Source organism: Phocoena sinus, chromosome 5 (assembly GCF_008692025.1).
Source record: "Phocoena sinus isolate mPhoSin1 chromosome 5, mPhoSin1.pri, whole genome shotgun sequence".
Lineage (NCBI taxonomy): Eukaryota > Metazoa > Chordata > Mammalia > Artiodactyla > Phocoenidae > Phocoena > Phocoena sinus.
The window spans coordinates 3,265,926-3,285,414 of NC_045767.1; the positions used below are offsets into that span (position 1 = coordinate 3,265,926).

The 19,489-nt window shown below is 59.2% G+C and overlaps 1 protein-coding gene across 10 annotated transcripts in view; it reads right to left on the reverse strand.

Moving 5' to 3' along the window:
• Positions 1-10,894: 10,894 nt before the first annotated feature.
• SH3TC1 (SH3 domain and tetratricopeptide repeats 1) overlaps positions 10,895-19,489 on the reverse strand; it is a 52,947-nt gene continuing 44,352 nt past the window's right edge. For all 10 annotated transcript variants that reach the window (XM_032632491.1, XM_032632492.1, XM_032632497.1 and 7 more), the window contains 5 exons: positions 18,499-18,649; positions 16,918-17,040; positions 16,087-16,237; positions 15,018-15,214; positions 10,895-11,254 (listed from right to left, as the gene is read on the reverse strand). In XM_032632491.1, coding sequence (XP_032488382.1) covers positions 10,997-11,254; positions 15,018-15,214; positions 16,087-16,237; positions 16,918-17,040; positions 18,499-18,649 — 880 coding nt within the window. In that variant the 3' untranslated portion in view covers positions 10,895-10,996. The remainder of the gene's footprint in view (positions 11,255-15,017; positions 15,215-16,086; positions 16,238-16,917; positions 17,041-18,498; positions 18,650-19,489) is intronic.

Genomic DNA, 19,489 nt, shown 5'->3' on the forward strand with positions numbered 1-19,489 from the left:
GTCCACCCACAGGGTTTGAGTTGCCTTAGACGGCTGCGGGCAGCAGGATGGTGCCCCCTAAAATGCTCACTCCCTAACCTTGGACTCTGGGACCTTATACGGCAAATGTGGTTACACTGAGGACCCTGAGACGGGGGATTCTCTTGGCTTATCTGGGTGACCCTGCATACATTCACAAGTGTCCTTATGGGAGGGAGGTAGACCAATGGTGATGTGAAGATGGAGCAGGGTCGCGTGAAGACGCTGCCCTTGAAGAGGCTGGTGTGACGCGGCCACAGCCAAGGAAGGCCAGCAGCCAGCGGTGCTGGAACAGGCAAGGAGCCTGGAGCCTTTGGAGGGGGGCCCTGCGGACCCTGGATTTCAAACTTCTGGCCTCCAGAACTGAGAGCGTACAATTCTGTTGTTCTAACCCAGCCAGTTTGTGGGCATTGGTTACAGCTGCCACAGGAAACGAATAGGTTCTTATACCTGAATAAACGAGTGAAAAGTTAAAAGGAAGGACTGGCTACCAGCCCAGATCCCTGTGTGCACCTGGTGTGTTTCCCTTGTGCCCCTGCCCTGTCCCCTGCATTTTTCCAGAAGGTCCCACCCTGCACTGGAAGCCTGCAGAGGAGAAGGGCTTGCTTTGAACCAACGCTTGGAGCACTCCCAAGTCACCTATGGGCCCTGGCAAAGCTGGCAGGTATGGGTGTGGGGAGGGCAGACCCCACCATGTGGGAGTCATGGCCCTGAGTGCTGAAAAGATCAAGGTTCTCTCTCAGGCTTCTCTCAGAGTCATCAGGGAGCTTTAACCAATTTTTTTTTTTTTTTGGCTGAACAGCGCGTGACATGCGGGATCTTAGTTCCCCAACCAGGGGTCGAACCTGGGCCCCCTGCAGTGGAAGCGCAGAGTCTGAACCAGGATCGCCAGGGAAGTCCCAGCTTTAACCAATTCTGTTGCCAGGTCCCCACCTTGAACCAACGAACGAGAAACTCAGGGCAGTGACCATGCTTGCTCCATTCCCGTGACCGTGTTACTCTCGGCTTTAAATGTGGCAGCCTTAGGATCCGAACTTGGCCACCCGGAGAAGCATCTCCCCCTTCCCCTCAGTTCTCGGGGGCTATTAGATGACTCTGCCATCAGGGAGGACCTCAGCTGCCGAGGAGACCCACACCCCAGTCCTGGATGTCACACTGCTGGCGGCCACGGTCCTGCCCAGGTCACCCGACATGAGCCCCCCACTCCATTCACACCCCTCAGGGGGCCTCTTAGCACTTCCTGGCCCCCGAACTGGGGTCCGGGGCCCTCTGACTGGCTATCACCCCAGCCACGGCCGCTGCACCGTGGGGAGCCACAATGGACCACCTTCCTCTCTCCCCCCTGCTCCAGTTCCCCTAAGAGAGTTTGATGGGTTTCAGTTTCCAGAGGGCAGGGCGTGGGGCGTTCCTCGGAACCGTCACCCTCTTCTGATTCACAGCACCTCCGCCGCACCGTCTGTCTTCAGTGGACCCTTGACCGATTTTTTTAAAAAAGACTTTATTTTAAGGGAAGTTTTAGGTTCACGGAAAAATTGAGGGGAAGGCACAGAGAGTTCCCATATACCTCCTCCCCCCCAGAATGCTCAGCCTCTCTACCGTCAGCATCCCCGCCAGGGTGGTACCTTTGTCACAGTCACTGAGCTACAGTGATACATCGTCATCGTCCAAAGGCCACAGTTTACGTCAGAGTTCACTCTTGGTGTTGTGCTCTCTATAGGTTTGGACAAATGCATAATGACATGTGTCCATCCTTACAGAATCACACAGAGTAGTATTATTGCCCTAAAAGCTTCCTATGCACCACCTCTTCACCCCTCCACCCACCACCCTGGGCAACCACTGGACTTTTTCCTGTTTCTACAGTTTCTGCCTTTTCCAGATGTCCTATAGTTGGAATCATACAGTCTGTAGCCTTTTCAGATGGGCTTCTGTCACTTAGTCATATGCATTTAAGGTCCCCCCCACCACCACCATGTTTTTTAGTGGCTTGATAGCTCATCCTCTTTTAGCCCTGGTTGGTAGCTATTTATCTATCCATCACCTACTGAAGGACATCTTGGTGGCTGGAGCAAATAGTAAGAGTATGTTTCGTTTTTGGTTTTTTTTTGCGGTACGCGGGCCCCTCCCGTTGCGGAGCACAGGCTCCGGACGCGCAGGCTCAGCAGCCATGGCTCACGAGCCCAGCCGCTCCGCGGCACGTGGGATCTTCCCGGACCGGGGCACGAACCCGCGTCCCCAGAATCGGCAGGCGGACTCCCAACCACTGTGCCACCAGGGAAGCCCTGTTTCGTTTTAATTTTTAAAACTGGGCTTGTGAATAGTCCCATCAAGTCTAACATTTACTTTTTTTTTTTACGTTTTAGTTATTAGGAATTGTAGCATTCATACCTAAACGTGTACACATTGTAAGCAAGGCAGTTTGATGAATTTTCACAAACGCATTCGTATAAACAGGCACCTTATGAAACCCCCTAACAGTACCAGCACCCCAGAAGATTCCTTGAGCCCCTTTCAGTCACTAAGGATAATCGCTATGAACTGATTATGCCTGTTTTTAAGGGTGTGTTTAGTTTTGGAAGAGACTGCCACACTGCCTTCCGACGTGGCTGCGCCATTCCGCGTTCCCACCAGCGGCGAGCGAGAGTCCCTGCCGCTCCACGTTCTCACCAGCATTTGCTGTTGTCAGTGTTCTGGCTTTCGGTCACTCTGATCGGTCTGTGGTGCCTTAATCCAAAGTTAGTAGGGAACTGCTTTTTGTGGTACCTTTTCCCATCTGTTAATCTAGGCTTGTAATTGTAAAACTGTTTTCATCCCTTTAGCCTTTGCTCCGAACCGTCCAAGCCAAGCCCTTCTGGGATTAAAAACAAAGCCCGCTCCATGTCAGGTGCTGCCGAGTCCAGATGGGGCAGAGAGAGGGGGCGAGAGGGGTGCCGTCGGGGCAGGGACAGGCTCTGGACTGCAGGACATAACCCCGGAGACTGGCCGGGACGGGAGGACCTGCGCCACCTGAACCAGCGTTTCAAGATAACAAACGTCGTATCGGCGGTGTCAGACTGTGTGCAGCGTGTGCCACCTGTCCTTCTCGTTTAATCAGTATTTATGAGATTCATCTAATAATGGCCCTGATTCCTTCACTTTCACTGCGGGATGGCATCGCAGTGCACAGGTCGGGATGCACTTTATTCTCCCTTTGGATGTTGATGAAGTCTTCAGTTCTTCATTGTATCTGTCAACTTTTGCTGACTGATGCAACGCAACAAGCCATCTCAACACTTAGTGGGTCTATACAATGACGCTTTTATGTAGCTCAGGCGTCCCTGAGCCACCGAGCAGCCCTGACTGGGCCGGCCTGGCTGGCGGCCGCTGAGCTCTCTCATGCCCCGGTGGCCAGCGGGCGGCTGCGTGATCGCGCGATCTGGGACGGCCCGGCTCACGGGGAGGTCCTCCTCCTTGTGGCCTTTTGCTCGGCAGGAGGCTCAGCTCTCTCGCGTGAAAGTCATTGCAGCCAAGCCCCCCCCCTCCCCCCCGTGCACAGCGCTTTTCAAGCCTCTGCTCGCGACCCACGTGCTAATGCCCGCTGGCCAAAGCCACTCCCCTGACCAATCAGGATTCAGTGTGCGGGAAGGAGACTCCACCTCTTGAGGGGAGGGAAGAACTGTGTCCGTTACCTTCTGCCACGTTTACCGTCACGAAGCCACTTCTGTGCAATCCTACGCGTCCCTGGGGCCCGTGCGAGGTTTGCTGTATATGAAGGTGCCATACTGCTCTTGGAAATGGCTGTGCCTGTCCTAATCTCAGGAGCAGTGTATAGACACTACCCTGTCCGTGAGCTCACCAGTGCTTCCGGTGCTCTGGGACGAGCGGGCATCTCACTGGCCGGAGCTCATTGACAGGACTGCTGGTTGAGGCTTTGCAAATGCTATTGGCCAATTTGCTTTCTGCTTCCATAATTTGTCTGCTTCTATGTTTGTCCCTTGATGTAAAATGACTCTGTGTGTGTGTGTTTGGTTATATATGATGTTTTGAGATTATCTATCTTTATATACAGTTACATGTGTATACAGTTATATATTATTATGTATTATATACACGTGCATATACATATATGTGCATTACACATAGCACACACACACACACGCACACATTGTTACCACTGCTCTGGATACATGCATTGCAAACATCTTCTCCAAGCTTGTGGCTTTTTTTTTTTTCCTGAGATGACTTTTCATGCACAGTGGTTTACAACTTTAATGGTAAACAAGCATCAATCTTTTCCTCTTGTGCTCTGTCTTGCTGGAGACATTCTTCCTTAGCCTGGCTCATGAAAATATTCTTTTTCTTTTTTTTTAAAGAAGTTCACATCATTTCTTCTTTCCATATTTTGGGTTTTTTTTGGTTTTTTTTTTGTTTTTTGCGGTACGCCGGCCTGTCACTGTTGCAGCGTCTCCCGTTGTGGAGCACAGGCTCCAGACGCGCAGGCTCAGCGGCCATGGCTCACGGGCCCAGCCGCTCCGCGGCACGTGGGATCTTCCCGGACTGAGGCACAAACCCGTGTCCCCTGCATCAGCAGGCGGACTCTCAACCACTGCGCCACCAGGGAAGCCCCCATATTTTGGTTTTTAACCTGACAGGAATGGGTATTTGAGGAGGCTGTGAGGTAGGGATAGCATTTCACAGGTGGGCAACTCAGTGTCCTTAGGTGGTAACTCAAATACCTAACTTCTCCCTGAAGATCTGCACACTTTATAACGTGTCCACATGCTGGGTAGTTCAATTCTAGGCTTTTGATTTTTTCCATAGTTATTTCTTTATCCCTGTCCCAATACTACCCTGTATCCATGAAGTAACTTTGTAATAAACCATTGGGTCTTATAGGGCAAGGATTCTGAACTGTATGATTTTCCAAATGGCATTTCCTAACTCATGTCTGTAGGAACGAAATTGACTTTTGTTCACTCTTTTCCCAGGAAACTTGGCTTCGTAATAATCCTAAGAGCTGTCTGAGAGTCACCTGGGGTTTTCTGTGTAAACAGTTTCCATTGGTGAATAATGGCCGTTTGTTTCTTCTTTAACAACCTTTAAGCCTATTTCTTTTTCCTTGGTTTGCTACATTGTCTGGGACCTTCAAAGCGATATGGACTAGAAGTGGTGGCGGAGGCCACCTGGCCTCATCCTTGAACTTACGGGGAACACGTCTTAGGCTCCACTAAATATGGTAGAAAATCGTTCTCAGGTCGAGGGGGTCTGCTTCTTATTTGCTGAGAGGCTTTATCGCGGGTCGGGTGAAAGAACGCGCAATGCGTTTCCTGCACCCGCTGCGGTCTTCCTTCGCTCTGTCGGCTGGGGACTGGGGTGAGACATCAAGGCCTGTGAAAGGCCACGAGGTGAGCAGCTGAGCTCACGGAGGCCCTGGCCTCCTTCCAGCCAGGACCCATCCGCACACAGAGGGCTGTCCCCAGGGGCCTCTCCATCTCGGCCACCCCGTCCCGGGCGGGGCCCTCTGGCCGTGTCCAGGAAAGCAGACGTCCAGGCCCGCCCATCCCCCAACTCGGCTCCCGGATCCAGGCCATGTCGGGAACAGGCGTGTCTCCTCGTGCCGGACAGCAAAGCCTGTGGTGTGCAGCCGTGACCGCGCTCTGCGGGGTCCTGCCTGCTGGCCTCAAGGGGGCTGCCCGGCCGCCTGGGTAGCAGCCGGCTCACGGCGGGATGCGCGATGCAGGCAGGGGCTGCCCCACGGGGTGGAGGGGAGAAGGGGGCCTGATCCTGGGCCTGTCCCAGTCCTGGTGAGGGGACCTGCCACTCGCGCTGCCCTCCCCGAGGGGCGAGCCTGCCGGAGGAGCCTGAGATACCAGTGTTGCAAGAGCTGTTTCTCCCTCCCTCTGACTTCTCTGGAATCCCAGCCCCGCTCTCCCCTAGCCTCACGGCCTCCCCAGATTGAGAGGTCCCCGGAGAGGTCTCCACACCCTGAGGATGGGGCACCCGGAGCCGTCAGAGACGTGGAGCCCACCCTGTCTGTGTGTTCCCGGAGGGACGGCCCCCGTTTCCTGGAGACGCCCCGACCCTGCATTCCCCTTCCTGGGACACAGGGCAAACCCAGCCCGAAGCCACAGGGATTGTGAAATTTTGGTTCTGGCCGGGGGAGATGGCTGGCCTATTGAGCTCAGTCCTGGGCAAGCAGGGGCCGTGCTTGCACCACAAGCGGCTGCGCCTGGGGGAGAGGGAGGCCCCTCAGAGCCCCTCATGCCCATGGATCCAGGGCCACCCCGCTCCATGAGGGAGGCCCTGAAGCCCAGGCTGCCCCGGGGGCTGCAGCTGTGCTGGAGGGTGGCTGAGAGCCTGGGGTCCTGACCCCCGGGGCCCCCACCCCCACCTTTACTCCTGGTGCAGAAGCTGAACTTCAAGGCCTCACACATGGACTTGTAGAGGCTGGAGAGCATGGGTAGGTGTGTTGTGGGAGGGTGAGGATGGAGGTCTGCGGGGAGGCCAGAACATGGGTCCTTCAAAGTGGGGCTCCAGGCTGCAGGGACACCTGGGGCGTGGCCTTGGTATTCGTTATCCGTGCCTCATAATAAATACTCATAAACGTAGGGGTTAAAAGCACATCCATTTATTATCTCACACTTTCTGTGGTCAGGAGTTGGCAGAGATCTCTGCTCAGGGTCCCAGCAGACTGTATTCAAGGTGTCAGCTGGGCTGTGACCCCATCTGAGAATCAGGGGCCCCTTCAAAGCCACGTGGTTGTTGGCAAAATTCGGTCCCCTGTGGTCGCAGGGCAGAGGTCCCCACACCCTTGAGGGCTACCAGCCGGGAACCACTCAGCTTCTTGCCATGTGGCCCCCTCTATAGGAATTTCACTCCATGGCTGTTTGCTTCTTCAAGCCTGTAGGAGAATTTCTGCAGCTTCAAATCTCTCCCCGCAGGGAAGGCTGGACCCCCTTCTAAAGGGCTCACCTGATTAGATCAGGCTCACCCAGGGTAATTCCTGTCTGAGTGACTCAAAGTCAGCTGATTAGAGACCTTAATTACATCTGCAAAGTCTTCACCTTTGCACATACATTACCTAATTATGGGAGTGAAATCCCATCACATTCCCTGTTTCACTCAGATTATACCGGCCCTTTTAGAATTCTGCCTTGGGACTTCCCTGGCGGTCCAGTGGTTAAGGGTCTGCACTCCCAGTGCAGGGGGCACGGGTTCCACCCCCGGTCATGGAATTCTGCCTTGGGACTTCCCTGGCGGTCCAGTGGTTAAGAGTCTGCACTCCCAGTGCAGGGGGCACGGGTTCCACCCGCGGTCATGGAATTCTGCCTTCCCTCTGGGTGAAAACACGTCATCATCTTCCTTCACTTCAGCCCTGGTGACCTTAAGCCTGGGAGAAAATGCTAGGTGTTTATGCTGTTGTTACTCTTGTTAACAGTCTGGCGAGAAATGTACCCCCTTTACAGATGAGAAAAATGAGGCTCAGAGCACATTGGCCTATGGAGGAGACATGAAGGGTGCCTTCTGCTGGGTGCTTCAGGTCACACCAGGTTGGAGGGAGGTACAGCCTGGACTTGACCTTGCACAAACAGACCCCCACCCGGCTGCCGACAGGTCCCACCACCTACACAGCCTGTGACTGACAGCCCCTCCCCAGCCAGGCGCTGGGCACCCAAGGAAGCACAAGCTGACTGCTCTCAACTCCCCCAAGATGCGGTGGGATCACGGGTGGTGCAGACCCTAGTCCGAGGGGCATCTTACATCCCCTGAACGCTCTCAGAGCAGCCTAGACCCACCTCTCCTCCGTTCGGGAGGAAGACCTTCCGTGGCCTGCTCGAAGCCCTCTGCTGATGGAGAGCGCCCTTCTCCCTTAGGTAAGCTTCCCCTTCTCTTGAGAACTCAGCCGGAGAATTCAGCTTCATGCCGAGACACACCCACCTCCTTGCAGCTCCCACCCGCCCCTTATTCGGAGGTGATGGGTTGCTGTGGCTCCACCATGATGATGAAGATGACAGATATGCGCACACTTGAGATGGTCACTCTCCCTCTCTGAGCTTCAGTTTCCTCTTGCAAAGCTAGGGGCCAACCTGGACTTGGTTCTCCAAGGGTGGAGACAGCGTGCTGGCAGGGAGCTTTAGGGCCTCGCAGTCAGGAAGGGTGCCGTGTGACCCTGGGCAGGTTGCTTTCCTTCTCTGTTTGGGAAAGTGAGTGGGAGAGTCTTCAGGGACCCCCCCACAAGGAGCGCGACTTTTATCCCCAGCCCCGGGGACTCCTCCAGGAGGGGCCCCTTCTCCCTGCTTCCATGGCTCAGCCCTGTGCCTGGCCCACGGTCGTTACTGAGCATGTACGCAGTGAACCCGAGTGAGAAGGTGACTGGATGGACCCAGTGGAGACACTGTTTCTAAAACCGGGGCAGCAGGGCTTCTGGGCTGTGTGCCTACTGTGTGCCAGACGCATGCCCATCTCACGCCTACTCTGCTGAAAGAGGAGATTGGGGCCTTGCTGCCCGGGGCCCCGGCCACCAAAGGAACAGAGAAGCATCGGAGCCCAGTTGGCCTGGGGCCCAAGCCAGCCACGCGCTGGCCTCCAGCCGCCTGCTTCTCGCCTTGGCCACAAGCGGGGGGTTGGCCACGGTTCTGCGTACCTACTGTGTGCAGGCACACAGCTTCTCTTCATGCTCAGAACCTTGAGGTAGGGTTTGGTTTTGGTCACAGATGCGGAGGAGACTGAGGGTCTGAGAGGCTGAGCGACTCGATCAGAGTGACTCAAACTTTGGTTCAGGACCCTGCGGCCTGCGGTTCCTGGAGCTCTTCCCGTAGCAATAAGCACCGTTAATAGGAAACAGGCCACCACTGGCCCTGGACCTGACAGTGCGCTGAGCCCCCTGCCTCTCGAATACTCACTTCAACCCAGATGCAGGGATTATCAGCCTCGTTTCAGCTGCGACCAAACTGGGGCTCAGAGAAATAACCCTTCTCACCCCAAAGCCCACAGCCTCCAAGTGGGGAGCTGGTATTTGAACCCAGATGTTGGACAACGAGCCTCGCCTGGACCTCCAGGTCTGCCACCCGAGAGCAAGGGGTCCCAGGAGGCCAGAGCCCCCGGGGTGGGCCTGGGGTGAGGGGCCGGGACTCCAGGCGGGAGGGGCAGGGGCACGACAGCTTGTGGAAGGTCAGGGAAGGCACGGGTTCCGAGGCACGTGGTGGGCCAGGAGTGAGCCGGCCACCGTCCCCAGCCCATGCGGCGAGGCTACAGGCCCATGACCTCAGAGAGCTGTGTCCCTGGGGTTACTGCGATGGGGCTTCCTGCTGCATCCAGCGCAGGTCATCCCGCCTCCGCGTTTCCAATTACAGCTGGCCTCCTCCTACCTTCCACACCCGCCCAGCCCACAGAGAAGGCAGGCTGGGGTCAAGGTTAGATAGAAGGTTTGTTGGCAGTTCTGCTGGGACCAGCTCCTTCCCCCAGGAGGTGCCAGTTCTGGAAGCTCTCTGCTGCCCCCTGGTGGGGGAGGCCTGGGAGGGGCCTGCAGCGCGGTGGGGCCGCTCTGGGGCTCCCCGACCCACCCCAGGACCAGAGGAAGGATGATGGAGCCCCCCTGCCCTCCTTCCCCGGGCCTTCCAGGCGCTGCATCCCGGGCGCAAAACCAAACCAGGGCTCTCCTGCCTCGGGAACCCCTCTCCAGGCTCCGTTTTTTTCTGTTAACGGGGAGGATGGGAAGTACAATGACTGCTTCACGGTCCAGGAGATTTCTCTGGGGACACAAAAATGTTTTGGAACTAGACAGAGTGGTGGTTCCGCAACCCTGCGAATGCCCTAATTGCCACTGAATTGTTCACTTCAAATGGTTAATTTTATGTTATGTGCATTTCACCTCATCAAAAAGAGAAGCTTCGGGACTCCTCTGGTTAGTCCAGTGGTTAAGAATGCAAGCTTCCACCGCAGGGGCATGGGTTCAATCCCTGATCGGGGAACGAAGACCCCATATGCCACACAGCCAAAAAAAAAAGAGACAGAGTGAGAGAGAAGCTTGGAATAGTGCTGTGGGGTGGGTGAGAGCCACTGGGGATGCCCAAGGCCTCTGAACCTGGCACCCTGTCTGGAAGTCAGGGAGCTGATTTCAACCCTGCCTAGATTCCTGGTCCTTGGCGGGTTGCTGGGAGGGAAGGGGAGAGAGAGGGCGGGGAGGGCTGGGGTAGACGGCCCAGGTAAGCCTTTAAATACACTCAGCAGTGGACTACACGTCGGGCTGGAGGCCCTGACACTACGTGTCCTGAGGGCTGACTGGGGGCTGGAGGTGGGACTGGCCAGGCTGGGCAGGAGGACAGCCAGGTGGGGGGCACTTGGACCCCCTTCTCCCGTCTCCATCACTTTCAGGACACAGAACTGGGGTAGAGAGGTATGGAGCCATGTACCCGCCCTTGGGTCCTAATGGGACACATCACATGGGGCAGGCTGGCAGAGTGGTGCAGTGGTTACTATGCTGGGCTCTGGAGCTCTGCCCCTACCTACCTGCTGTGTGACTTCAGACAACAGACCTAACCTCTCTGTGCCTCTGTTTCTTCAACTATAAACACATATAACAGTCCCGACCTCACAGGGTGCTTTGAGAATTAAAGGCAGACAGAGCACAATGCTGGACATTCAGTGAGGGTCCAGGGAAGGGAGAAGAGGCCCAGGGAATCCCACCACCTGAAACTGGGGTTTGAGGGGAGGACTTGCCCAAAGCCACACCGTGAGTGACTGGCTGGGGGGACCTGGCCTGGGTCGGCTAGACTCACAGTCCTGCCCGCTCATACCCGAGGACGGGATGCAGCAGCAGGGTGGCCCCCGGGGACAGGGCCCAGTCCCCAGACACTCCCCAGGAGGCAGCCCAGGGAGGGGAGCCTGAGGACTCCAGTTTTCGGCAAAAAACATTTATTGCTACTTGACCCCTGCCCTCGTGCCCGCATTTCCCAGGAAGCGAGCCCCCTGAGACACTGGGACAGACGGAGGCCATGGCTCAGGACGGGGGCCCGGGGACCAGCCAGGCCGCCCGCCCGCAACACCGCCCAGGGGCCAGGTGTCCCCGGCGGATGTTAAGCTCGGTGGCGAAGGTCCGAGCCTTCTGGTAGAAGAACAGGGACTTCTCCCGGTCCAGGAGGAAGTTGTGGTAGATGGCAGCCAGGCGCGTGTAGATCTTCATCTGCGCCTTCTTGTTGCCCAGGTCCACGGCCGCTGCCAGTGCCAGCTGGTAGTACCCGGCCGCGTCGAGCGGGTCCTGCAGGGGACACGGCATGTAATCGATGGGACAGCTCCGCACCGGGTGCTTTGGGGGAGCTGTCTCCCCCAAGGCTGTGCCCTGCCTGCCTCTCCAACCCCGGGGCTGGGCCCACGACAGGGCTCCAGGGGGACAGGACGCTTCATCGCCCCAGACGGGCCACAGCTTCAGTGCCTCTGGGCTGGCCGCGCATGCTTCCCCCAAGGAGGCGCCCACCTGTTCCCGGGGCTGCCTGAGAGCGGCTGGAGGTCTGCGGGGGCCTGGACTGGTGTCTCGGTGACCCTGGTCCCTCCTGTGCTCTAGACCCACTGGTCCTCCCCCTTCCTGGAGCCAGGGTCTCGAACCTCGTAGCACCCAGCATCCCCTCGTCCTGGAAGCCTCTTCCCTGCTCACCCCTGGGAACTGGGGGGACATCTGTGGCTTCCCCTTGAGCTGAGCTGGGGTCTGACCGGCTGCTCTGAGAGCCCCCAGCAGGGCTACCCCGGCCCAGGGTGGCCACGGCTTGACTCCCTCCAGCCCACGTCCACACTGATGCCAGCACGAACGCCCTTCCCCAGGCCAGGCCCAGCGCAAAGCCGCTCACGGGTGTCATCTCAGAATCCCCTGCAGCTCCAAGGGGGCGTGCCTCCCCCCAGGTCATGGGATCCCGTTTCAGACACATCTTTGCCTCAAACCCAACGTCCCCAGGCTGGGATGTTCCCCCACTCCCGCCAACTCCTGTCTCCCACCCCAGCATCCCCAGGTCCTCCACCCAAGGTCACCCAAGGGACTGCTCTAAACCCAAACCCAGCCTGGCCACCCCCTGCTCACAATGCCTGCCCAGGACAGAGGACAAAGTCCAAAGTCACCAGCCCTGGCCCCTCACTCCCCCGCACCGCCCCCCGCCGAGCAAGGACCCAGATGACAATTAAAGCAGGTGTGTGTAGCAGTTCAGTGACACTGTCCCAGCCCCGGCCCCGGCCAGGCACAGGACCCTGTGTGGATGGCAGGGACGGGGAGGCCAACACGGCTGATTCTGGAACTACAGGACCACAAGGGTCAACCAGCGCTGAAACAGAGGGAAGCTGTGGGAGCCTGGGAAGCACCTGACTCAGCCTGAGGTGGGATGGGAGGGCTTCCTGGAGGAGGAGGCATCTCAAATAATGGAAGGAATTGGCCAGAGTGGGCGGTTGGGGGTGGTGGTGTGCATTCCTGTGCATGTGTGCACATGTGTGTGTAGAGGCTAGCGGGTGGCAGACCCAGAATTCACACTCAAATCTTTCCTAGTCCAAGCCTCACTCTTTCAGCTATGACCCACCACACACAGGCTAAAGATGGTCCTGCCTCTGTCCAGGTCCTCTTTCTCCTTCCCACCCCTGCCCCAAGCAGGAGAGCCCCTGGGTCACACACAGGGCACGAGGGGGCCGCTTTCCCTCCTGGGCACGTGGAGAAGGATGGGAGGTGAGGGAATGCCAAGGCCTCAGCATGGTAAAGGCAGGCGTGGCCTTGGCAGGGCGATCACGGTGAGGCTGTGGATGGCAGCACAGCCTGGGAAGCCCATTTGGAGGGAAGCGAAGGCGTTCTCTGCCCCTTGACCCCAGCTGCCCGGCCAAGGGAACCTGGCCTCAGCTGCAGCCCTGCCCTTTCCTTCCTGCCCGGAGTGACCGTGGAGGGATTAGCCCCCGTCCCCAGGGCTCCCTCCCAGCGTCAGAGGCCAGCGAGCGCTCCGCCTGGGCTTAGATCAGATACCTGGGGTCTGGAACTGACCCAGGCCTGGCTCACCCCCCCTTCCCCATCTTGGGTAAATCTGTTCACCTCCCCAGCCTCAGTTTCCCCTTCTTGTTTTGAGCTGAGGAACCTCACACGGCTCCTTGCTGAGGTACGGAAGTGATCATGCAGAATCGGGGGTGGTACGTGCTCGATGTGGCCCTATCCTCAGGCCGTCCAGGGCCACAGGGCTCGGGGCGAACGGAGAGGTTGGCTCAGGAGAGGCTGGCCCCAGTCGCTCCACCACCAGGCCCCCCGCCCAGGAGGGGGGCCCTGATGTGGAGAGAATGAGCAGGGTCGCAGGGCCCCAGGGTGCCAGGGTGCCAGGGTGTGAGTCTCGGAGGCCCATGCCCGCAGGGCCACAGGGCTGCAGAGTCCCAGGTGCTGAAGGCCAAGCGCGCTATTCCTCATTCTACCGTAATTAGCTACCCACTCCTGGCCTCAGTCTCCACCCTGTCCTGTGGGCTCACCAGCTCCTCCTACAGCAAAGCATTTGAAGAGCCAACCACACAAATCCCGGACAGCACGGAGCCCGGACAGCACGGAGACCGGACAGCACGGAGCCCGGACAGCACCGAGTCTGGACAGCACGGAGCCCGGACAATACGGAGTCTGGACAGAATATAGCCCGGACAGCACGGAGTCTGGACAGAATATAGCCCAGACAGCATGGAGCCTGGACAGCATGGAGCCCAGACAGCACGGAGCCCGGACAGCACGGAGACCGGACAGCACAGAGCCCGGACAGCACGGAGTCTGGACAGCACAGAGCCCGGACAGCACGGAGCCTGGACAGCATGGAGTCTGAACAGCAAGGAGCCTGGACAGCACGGAGCCCAGACAGCATGGAACCCGGACAGCACGGAGTCCGGACAGCACGGAGCCCGGACAGCACGGAGATCGGACAGCATGGAGCCCGGACAGCACGGAGCCCGGACAGCACGGAGCCTGGACCCCGGCGGGGCTCAGCTGCAGGGGTCATCACTGCCCTTGGGATCCCCCAGCACTGCCTGGCTCTGACATAGCAGAGGCTGCAGTGACCACTTCTAACCACCATGTGTCACCAGTGCACAGGCTGGTCTGCCCTATAGGCAGGGGACTGGGGGTCACCTGCAGGGAGTGGGGGATCTTCCAGGGCCACCCCAGCTCCTAGATGCCATTAGTTGGGGAGGGGAAAGGGAAGTGCTCAGCCCCTGGGCTGGGGCACCCTCACCCCTCAGCCAACACAGAGCGGGGACACTGTGAAGGTGCTGTGCTAGACCCGGAGTGGGGGTGATGCGGGGTGTCTGCCCGTACGGGGAGTGGCGGGGAACAATAGAGGAGACATTTCCAGGCCCTTGTCTGCATCCACTGCGGGGCTCAGAGACAAATGGAAAAGCGGTCCCCTTCTCCTCCCAGTCCTGCAGCTCTGACAGGGCAGCGGCTCAGCCAGGGTGCTTGAGTGGTATCCCTGCCATAAAACCTGTGGCACCCCACCTTGAGCCCCAGTTTCCCTCTCTGTGAAGTGAGGTGATAATAGTGCCCCTACCCGCATCCAAGTGATGTGAGGATTCCAGGAAGGAAGCGCTCTGCACAGACTGCCAAACTTCCTGGAGGAGATGCCAGGGTTTGGGTTGCACCTTGCAACATGGGTCTCTGGGAATGACGGTGACCCTTCCCCTGCCCCAGGAGTGTCTTTATCCCCCTCCCCCATTATTTTGTGGCTAATTCCTGCTTGACTCTCGAGACTCAGCTTTGCAGTCACCTCCTCCAGGAGCCCCCCGCCGCCACTACGCTCCATTTTGTCCTTTACCCGATGGCTGCATCATCCGTTCACACGTCAGCCTCCTGCACTGACCCTGAGCTCTAGAGGGCAGGGCCTGACCCACAGGGGGGACTCAGAGAGTGTCCGCTGGCCTCGCCTGCTCGTCACAGGAAGCCCAGAGCTCCGGGGAGACCACCGGGACCCAGGCCTCCCCGGTGTGGGTGCACGATGGCTGCCTCGCCCCAGCGTCCCAGCCCTGCCTGCACCCCCCACCTTGAGGTCGTAGAAGATGATGTCGCCGAGCACCAGATACACCTTCACGTAGTACAAGGTCTCCTCGTCAAATTCCAGTGGCGAGGTGCAGAGCGAGAGTGCCTTGAGGTAGAAGTGCTCGGCCAGCTCCCCGTGGCCCAGCTGCTGATGCAGGGCGGCCAGCCGATGGTAGGCCACCCGCTCGTTCAGCCGGTCCCCTGGGGATGCAGGGAGGGGCCCCGAGTGAGGACACGGCTGCTCAGGGTGGCAGGGCACAGGCCAGCCAGGAGCACCCGGCCGTCACCGTCTCCGAGCTCCAGCCGGCCCCTTCCTGGCCCCAGACTCACTTTCCCACCTGCATAGGGGACCTGATAAGGCCCGCTCCCTTTCTTCCTCAGGGATGCGGCAGAGTCATGGATCACGCTGCCCTGGCTCTGGGCCTGCACGGACCCTCCTGGACGGGGGGCTTTGGTTACTGTTTTGACTGGAGAACCCAAAGTCCTGCAGTCTGTGCACCTGCAGGTGCCAGGGCTCTGGTCAACCTGCAAACACGACCTTTGGCCTCCCGCTGTACAGTCAGCGGCCCCTACCCCGTCCTCGGGGAGTCACCACACGAGGCTGTCTCCAAGATCCCCCCCCTTCCAGGACTCCCCTGCTGAGCACCTACTGTGTGCCCAGCCCTCTTGGGCCCCCTGTCTCGGGGAAGACATTAGGCACGGAGGGATGCCGGGCATTGAGGGACTGGCCTCTGGAAAGGGGACCGGGATTTGGCCAGCCAGCAGAGGCTGCTGGTGGCGAGTGGGGAAGGGACAGCGGGAGGGGACAGCAGGCAGAAAGGCACGGGGTGGGCCCGCCCGGCACCTTGGCCAGCCTCATGGTCAGCTAGGTGGGGGGCAGCGGGGGAGCCGCAGAGCTGGCGTTGCTGGTCCAGCCTGCGGCGCTTCCTGAGACCCCGGGTGGGCGGGCGGGGCGGGTGCGCTGCTGCCCGTCTCAGCAGCCTGGCCCGCGGGAGAGGCGCCTGCAGTCCAGGAGACGCGCGGCCGCGCTCAGACCTCAGGGGTGGAGGCCCTGGGCCCGGGGTGCGGCTTACCGAGGGTGATGCTGAGTGCCAGGGCCGTGTGGGCGAACTCCAGGCCCTCCTGCGGCGCCTCCGTCTCGGCCAGCAGCGCTGCCAGCTTGTTGCAGAGCCGCAGCTCGGCCTCTTGGCTCCCCGTGTTCACGGCCAGGGGCAGCGCCCTGTCCTGTGAGCACAGGCGGGCGGGTCAGGCCTCCGCCCGCAGCAGCCAGCCAGGCCCGGTACCCTCCTCAGAGCCCCCACTAACCCACTGGAGCTTTACACAGCTCTGCCCCCGCAGGAAAGGCCAGCTCAGAGTGGTGTGACACCCCCAGCGTCACTGGGCCGTGAGTAAGCTGGGTGTGAGCCTTGCCCATCGAGCTACACCACACACACTCAGACCAGCCCTGACCCTCCTGGGTGGTGGGCGCCTGACCAGGAAGGTCCAACACCCCTCTAGGCTCTAAATACGCCGCGTTTATCTGTCCCCTGGGGCTGAGCCACACGCACGAGCTGGGTAGATGGACGGGGAGAAGCTGCCCTCCCTGGCAGGCACGTGCAGACCTGGCCCTGGTCCGGGTCCTCCCCCTGATGTGCTGTGTGTCCTTAGGCACACCCCTGTGCCTCTCTGAGCCTGTTTCTTCATCTGTAAAACGGGGACAGTCCTCGCATCCCAGGGTTGTTTGGATCACGGGGATGCATGTCCTACGATGGTCCTTCTTTGCTCTGTCCCTCCCAGGCTGGGGATGGGGGCCAAGGTCATCCCTGACCAAACCACTGGGAAACTAAACACGTACGTGGGGGATGCTGCTTCCAGGAGGGATGCCCCCTGAGGCCCACCAGCCTGGACCCACAGCCGCCGCTCACCCGGTAGAAGGACACAGCTTTCTCCCGCTCCCAGGTCCCGTTGAAGAAGATGTCTCCAGCTGCCTCAAAGAGCTGCAGCCCCAGCTTGGGGTCCCCTGTGTACAGGGCCGCGTTCTGTGCCACCTGTGGGGATGCAGAAACTCTCATGGGTCCCCCAGTGACCCGGCAGGGCGAGGTGGCCGGGCCCGCTGGGGGAAGCTCACAGCCACCTGCCGGCCGCCCGGGACCCTCTATCACACTGACACGGAGTGAGGGTTCTTTCCTCTCATACACCTCAGTCCCTGTGCATGCGGGGCCCTCGTCACCTGCTGGCATGAGGACAAATCATCTAAGCCCTGTGTCCCAGGAGGAGGCCTTTCCAGCTGAGGCCCCAGGAGCCAGCACGTGTGGGCTGGGGAGGCACTTGGGACGGAACTCAGAGCCAGCCTCCGAATCCCGCCAGCCATGCCCAGACCACAGCATCCTCTGCTCGGCTTCACCTGGGGCTCCCAAATCCTGGCTCCTTGGGCCCCCCTATTTTCCCTCCCAAGCACTTAGAGACACCCGACCGCACGTCCACTCGTCTCTCCTGCCAGAGGACTGAGGCTCTCGCTCCTCTGCTGCGTCCAGGGCTTCGCACATGCCTGGCGCATAGTAGGTGCTCGGAAAAAAAACGCCGAGTGACTGAGGGGACCGGCCCTGGTCCGCAGTCCAGCCACACCCAGCGGCTCGCAGCCCTGACCTTGCTGCACTCCCGGGCACCGCTGGGCCTTTGCACCTATGAGTCCTGGTGCAGGAATACCCCATATGCCTACCACCGCCCTACAGTTCAAACAGCCTCCGTGACCCCAGGCTGACCGAGTGCACCCCCCGCTCCTTTCTGTGCCGCAGCCCTGGCCCCAGGCAGCACTGCTTGTAGAGGAGGCTGTACCCTCCACCAGCCGCCAGCTACTGATCTGGTTCATCAACCCCGGCCTGGCCCAGGGGAGGTACACAGCAGGTGCCCAAAAAGGAAAAAACCCCACAAGGCTCTTGGGTCTCTCAATTAGTCACAAATCACGTCATGTTTGAGAAACTGTCAAAAAACGGAGCTTCTGTGATAAATGTGCTTTTTAAGGAGAAATGCTGTGGGCTGCTGAAGCAGGTCCTGTGTGACAGCTGAGTGGGTACAACATTTGCACACTTTTTTTTTTTTTTTTTTTTTTTTTTTTTTTGCGGTACATGGGCCTCTCACTGCTGTGGCCTCTCCTGTTGCGGAGCACAGGCTCCGGATGCGCAGGCTCAGCGGCCATGGCTCACGGGCCCAGCTGCTCCGCGGCATGTGGGATCTTCCCGGACCGGGGCACAAACCCGCGTCCCCTGCATCGGCAGGCGGACTCTCAACCACTGCGCCACCAGGGAAGCCCCAACATTTGCACACTTATCGAGCGCTTGCTGTGTACCAACACAGTCGGGGGCACTGTCCCCAGAGCTCAGTTGGTTACGGAAGATGCTGGAGGTCTGGGGCGGTGGGAGATGGCGCGGGCACCTGGCACGCGGCGGCTTAGGGATGAGCGGGCGGGTGGGTGAGTGACCGCGCGCACACGCCCGGAGCCCTCGCACCTGGATGTAGAGATCCACCAGCTCGTTCTGCTGGAGGATATAGTAGATCTTCCCCGCCCGCAGCCAGGCGTGTGCCTCCTTATCCTTCTTCTGCAGGTCGATGAATATCCCCAGACTGCGCTTGGTGTAGTCCAGCGCGGATTTGTAGGCCCTGGAATTAGATGTGGGCGGTCAGAACAGGTCTCCCAGGCCGGCCGCCCACATGGAGCGGATGGGGCTCTCCCCAGGGCCGTCTGGTGAGCATGGACCTGAAACGTCAGGAGCAGGAAAAGAGTCTGCCCTTCCCAGGCTGTTGGGAGATCCGGGATGAACATACAGCAACTCGTCCAGCAAAGGTGAAGGAGGCCCTTGGGATGGAAGCGGGCAGCCTCAAGGGAGGAGGAGTGTGCTGTCCGTTTGCCTCACTTCCCCAAACACAGGCCCGTGTCACTTCCAGACGCAGCAGGGATTGCGGCCACTGGGCAGAAATTTAGAGATCGTCCAGGCTACTGGTTATCAGGCCAAGGGAAAATCAGAACCGCCCAGGGGGGCTGTTCAGACACAGATCGCAGGGCTCTGCTCCCAGAGCTGCTGACTCAGGAAGTCTGGAGTGAGGCCTGGGAATGTGCATTTCCAACCAGCGCCCCGGCAATGTGGAGGCTGCTGACCCGGGGTCCCCACTTTGTGGAGCAGCGATCTAGGTCGCTGGCCCATTGGCCCTGCTGTGAAACCGAGGCCCGAGGATGAGAAGCGGAGGCCAAGACTGGCACATCTGAGTCCTGGGGAACCTGGCTCCTTCCCTGCCCTCGGGGAGCCCCCACGCTGGAGGGGTTGTTGTGAGACTCTGCCAGCCTGCAGGCTGTGTGGTCCAGCCATTTGTGACCCACCCCCGGTCAGGACGCTCTGGGTGGGCTTCCTCACATGTGGTTCTGAAATCCTGTCCCAGGGAAGCAGGTGGGACAGTCAGCTGTCTCCAGTGGATGAGAATCCTCTGGGCACACGTGGCTGCTGT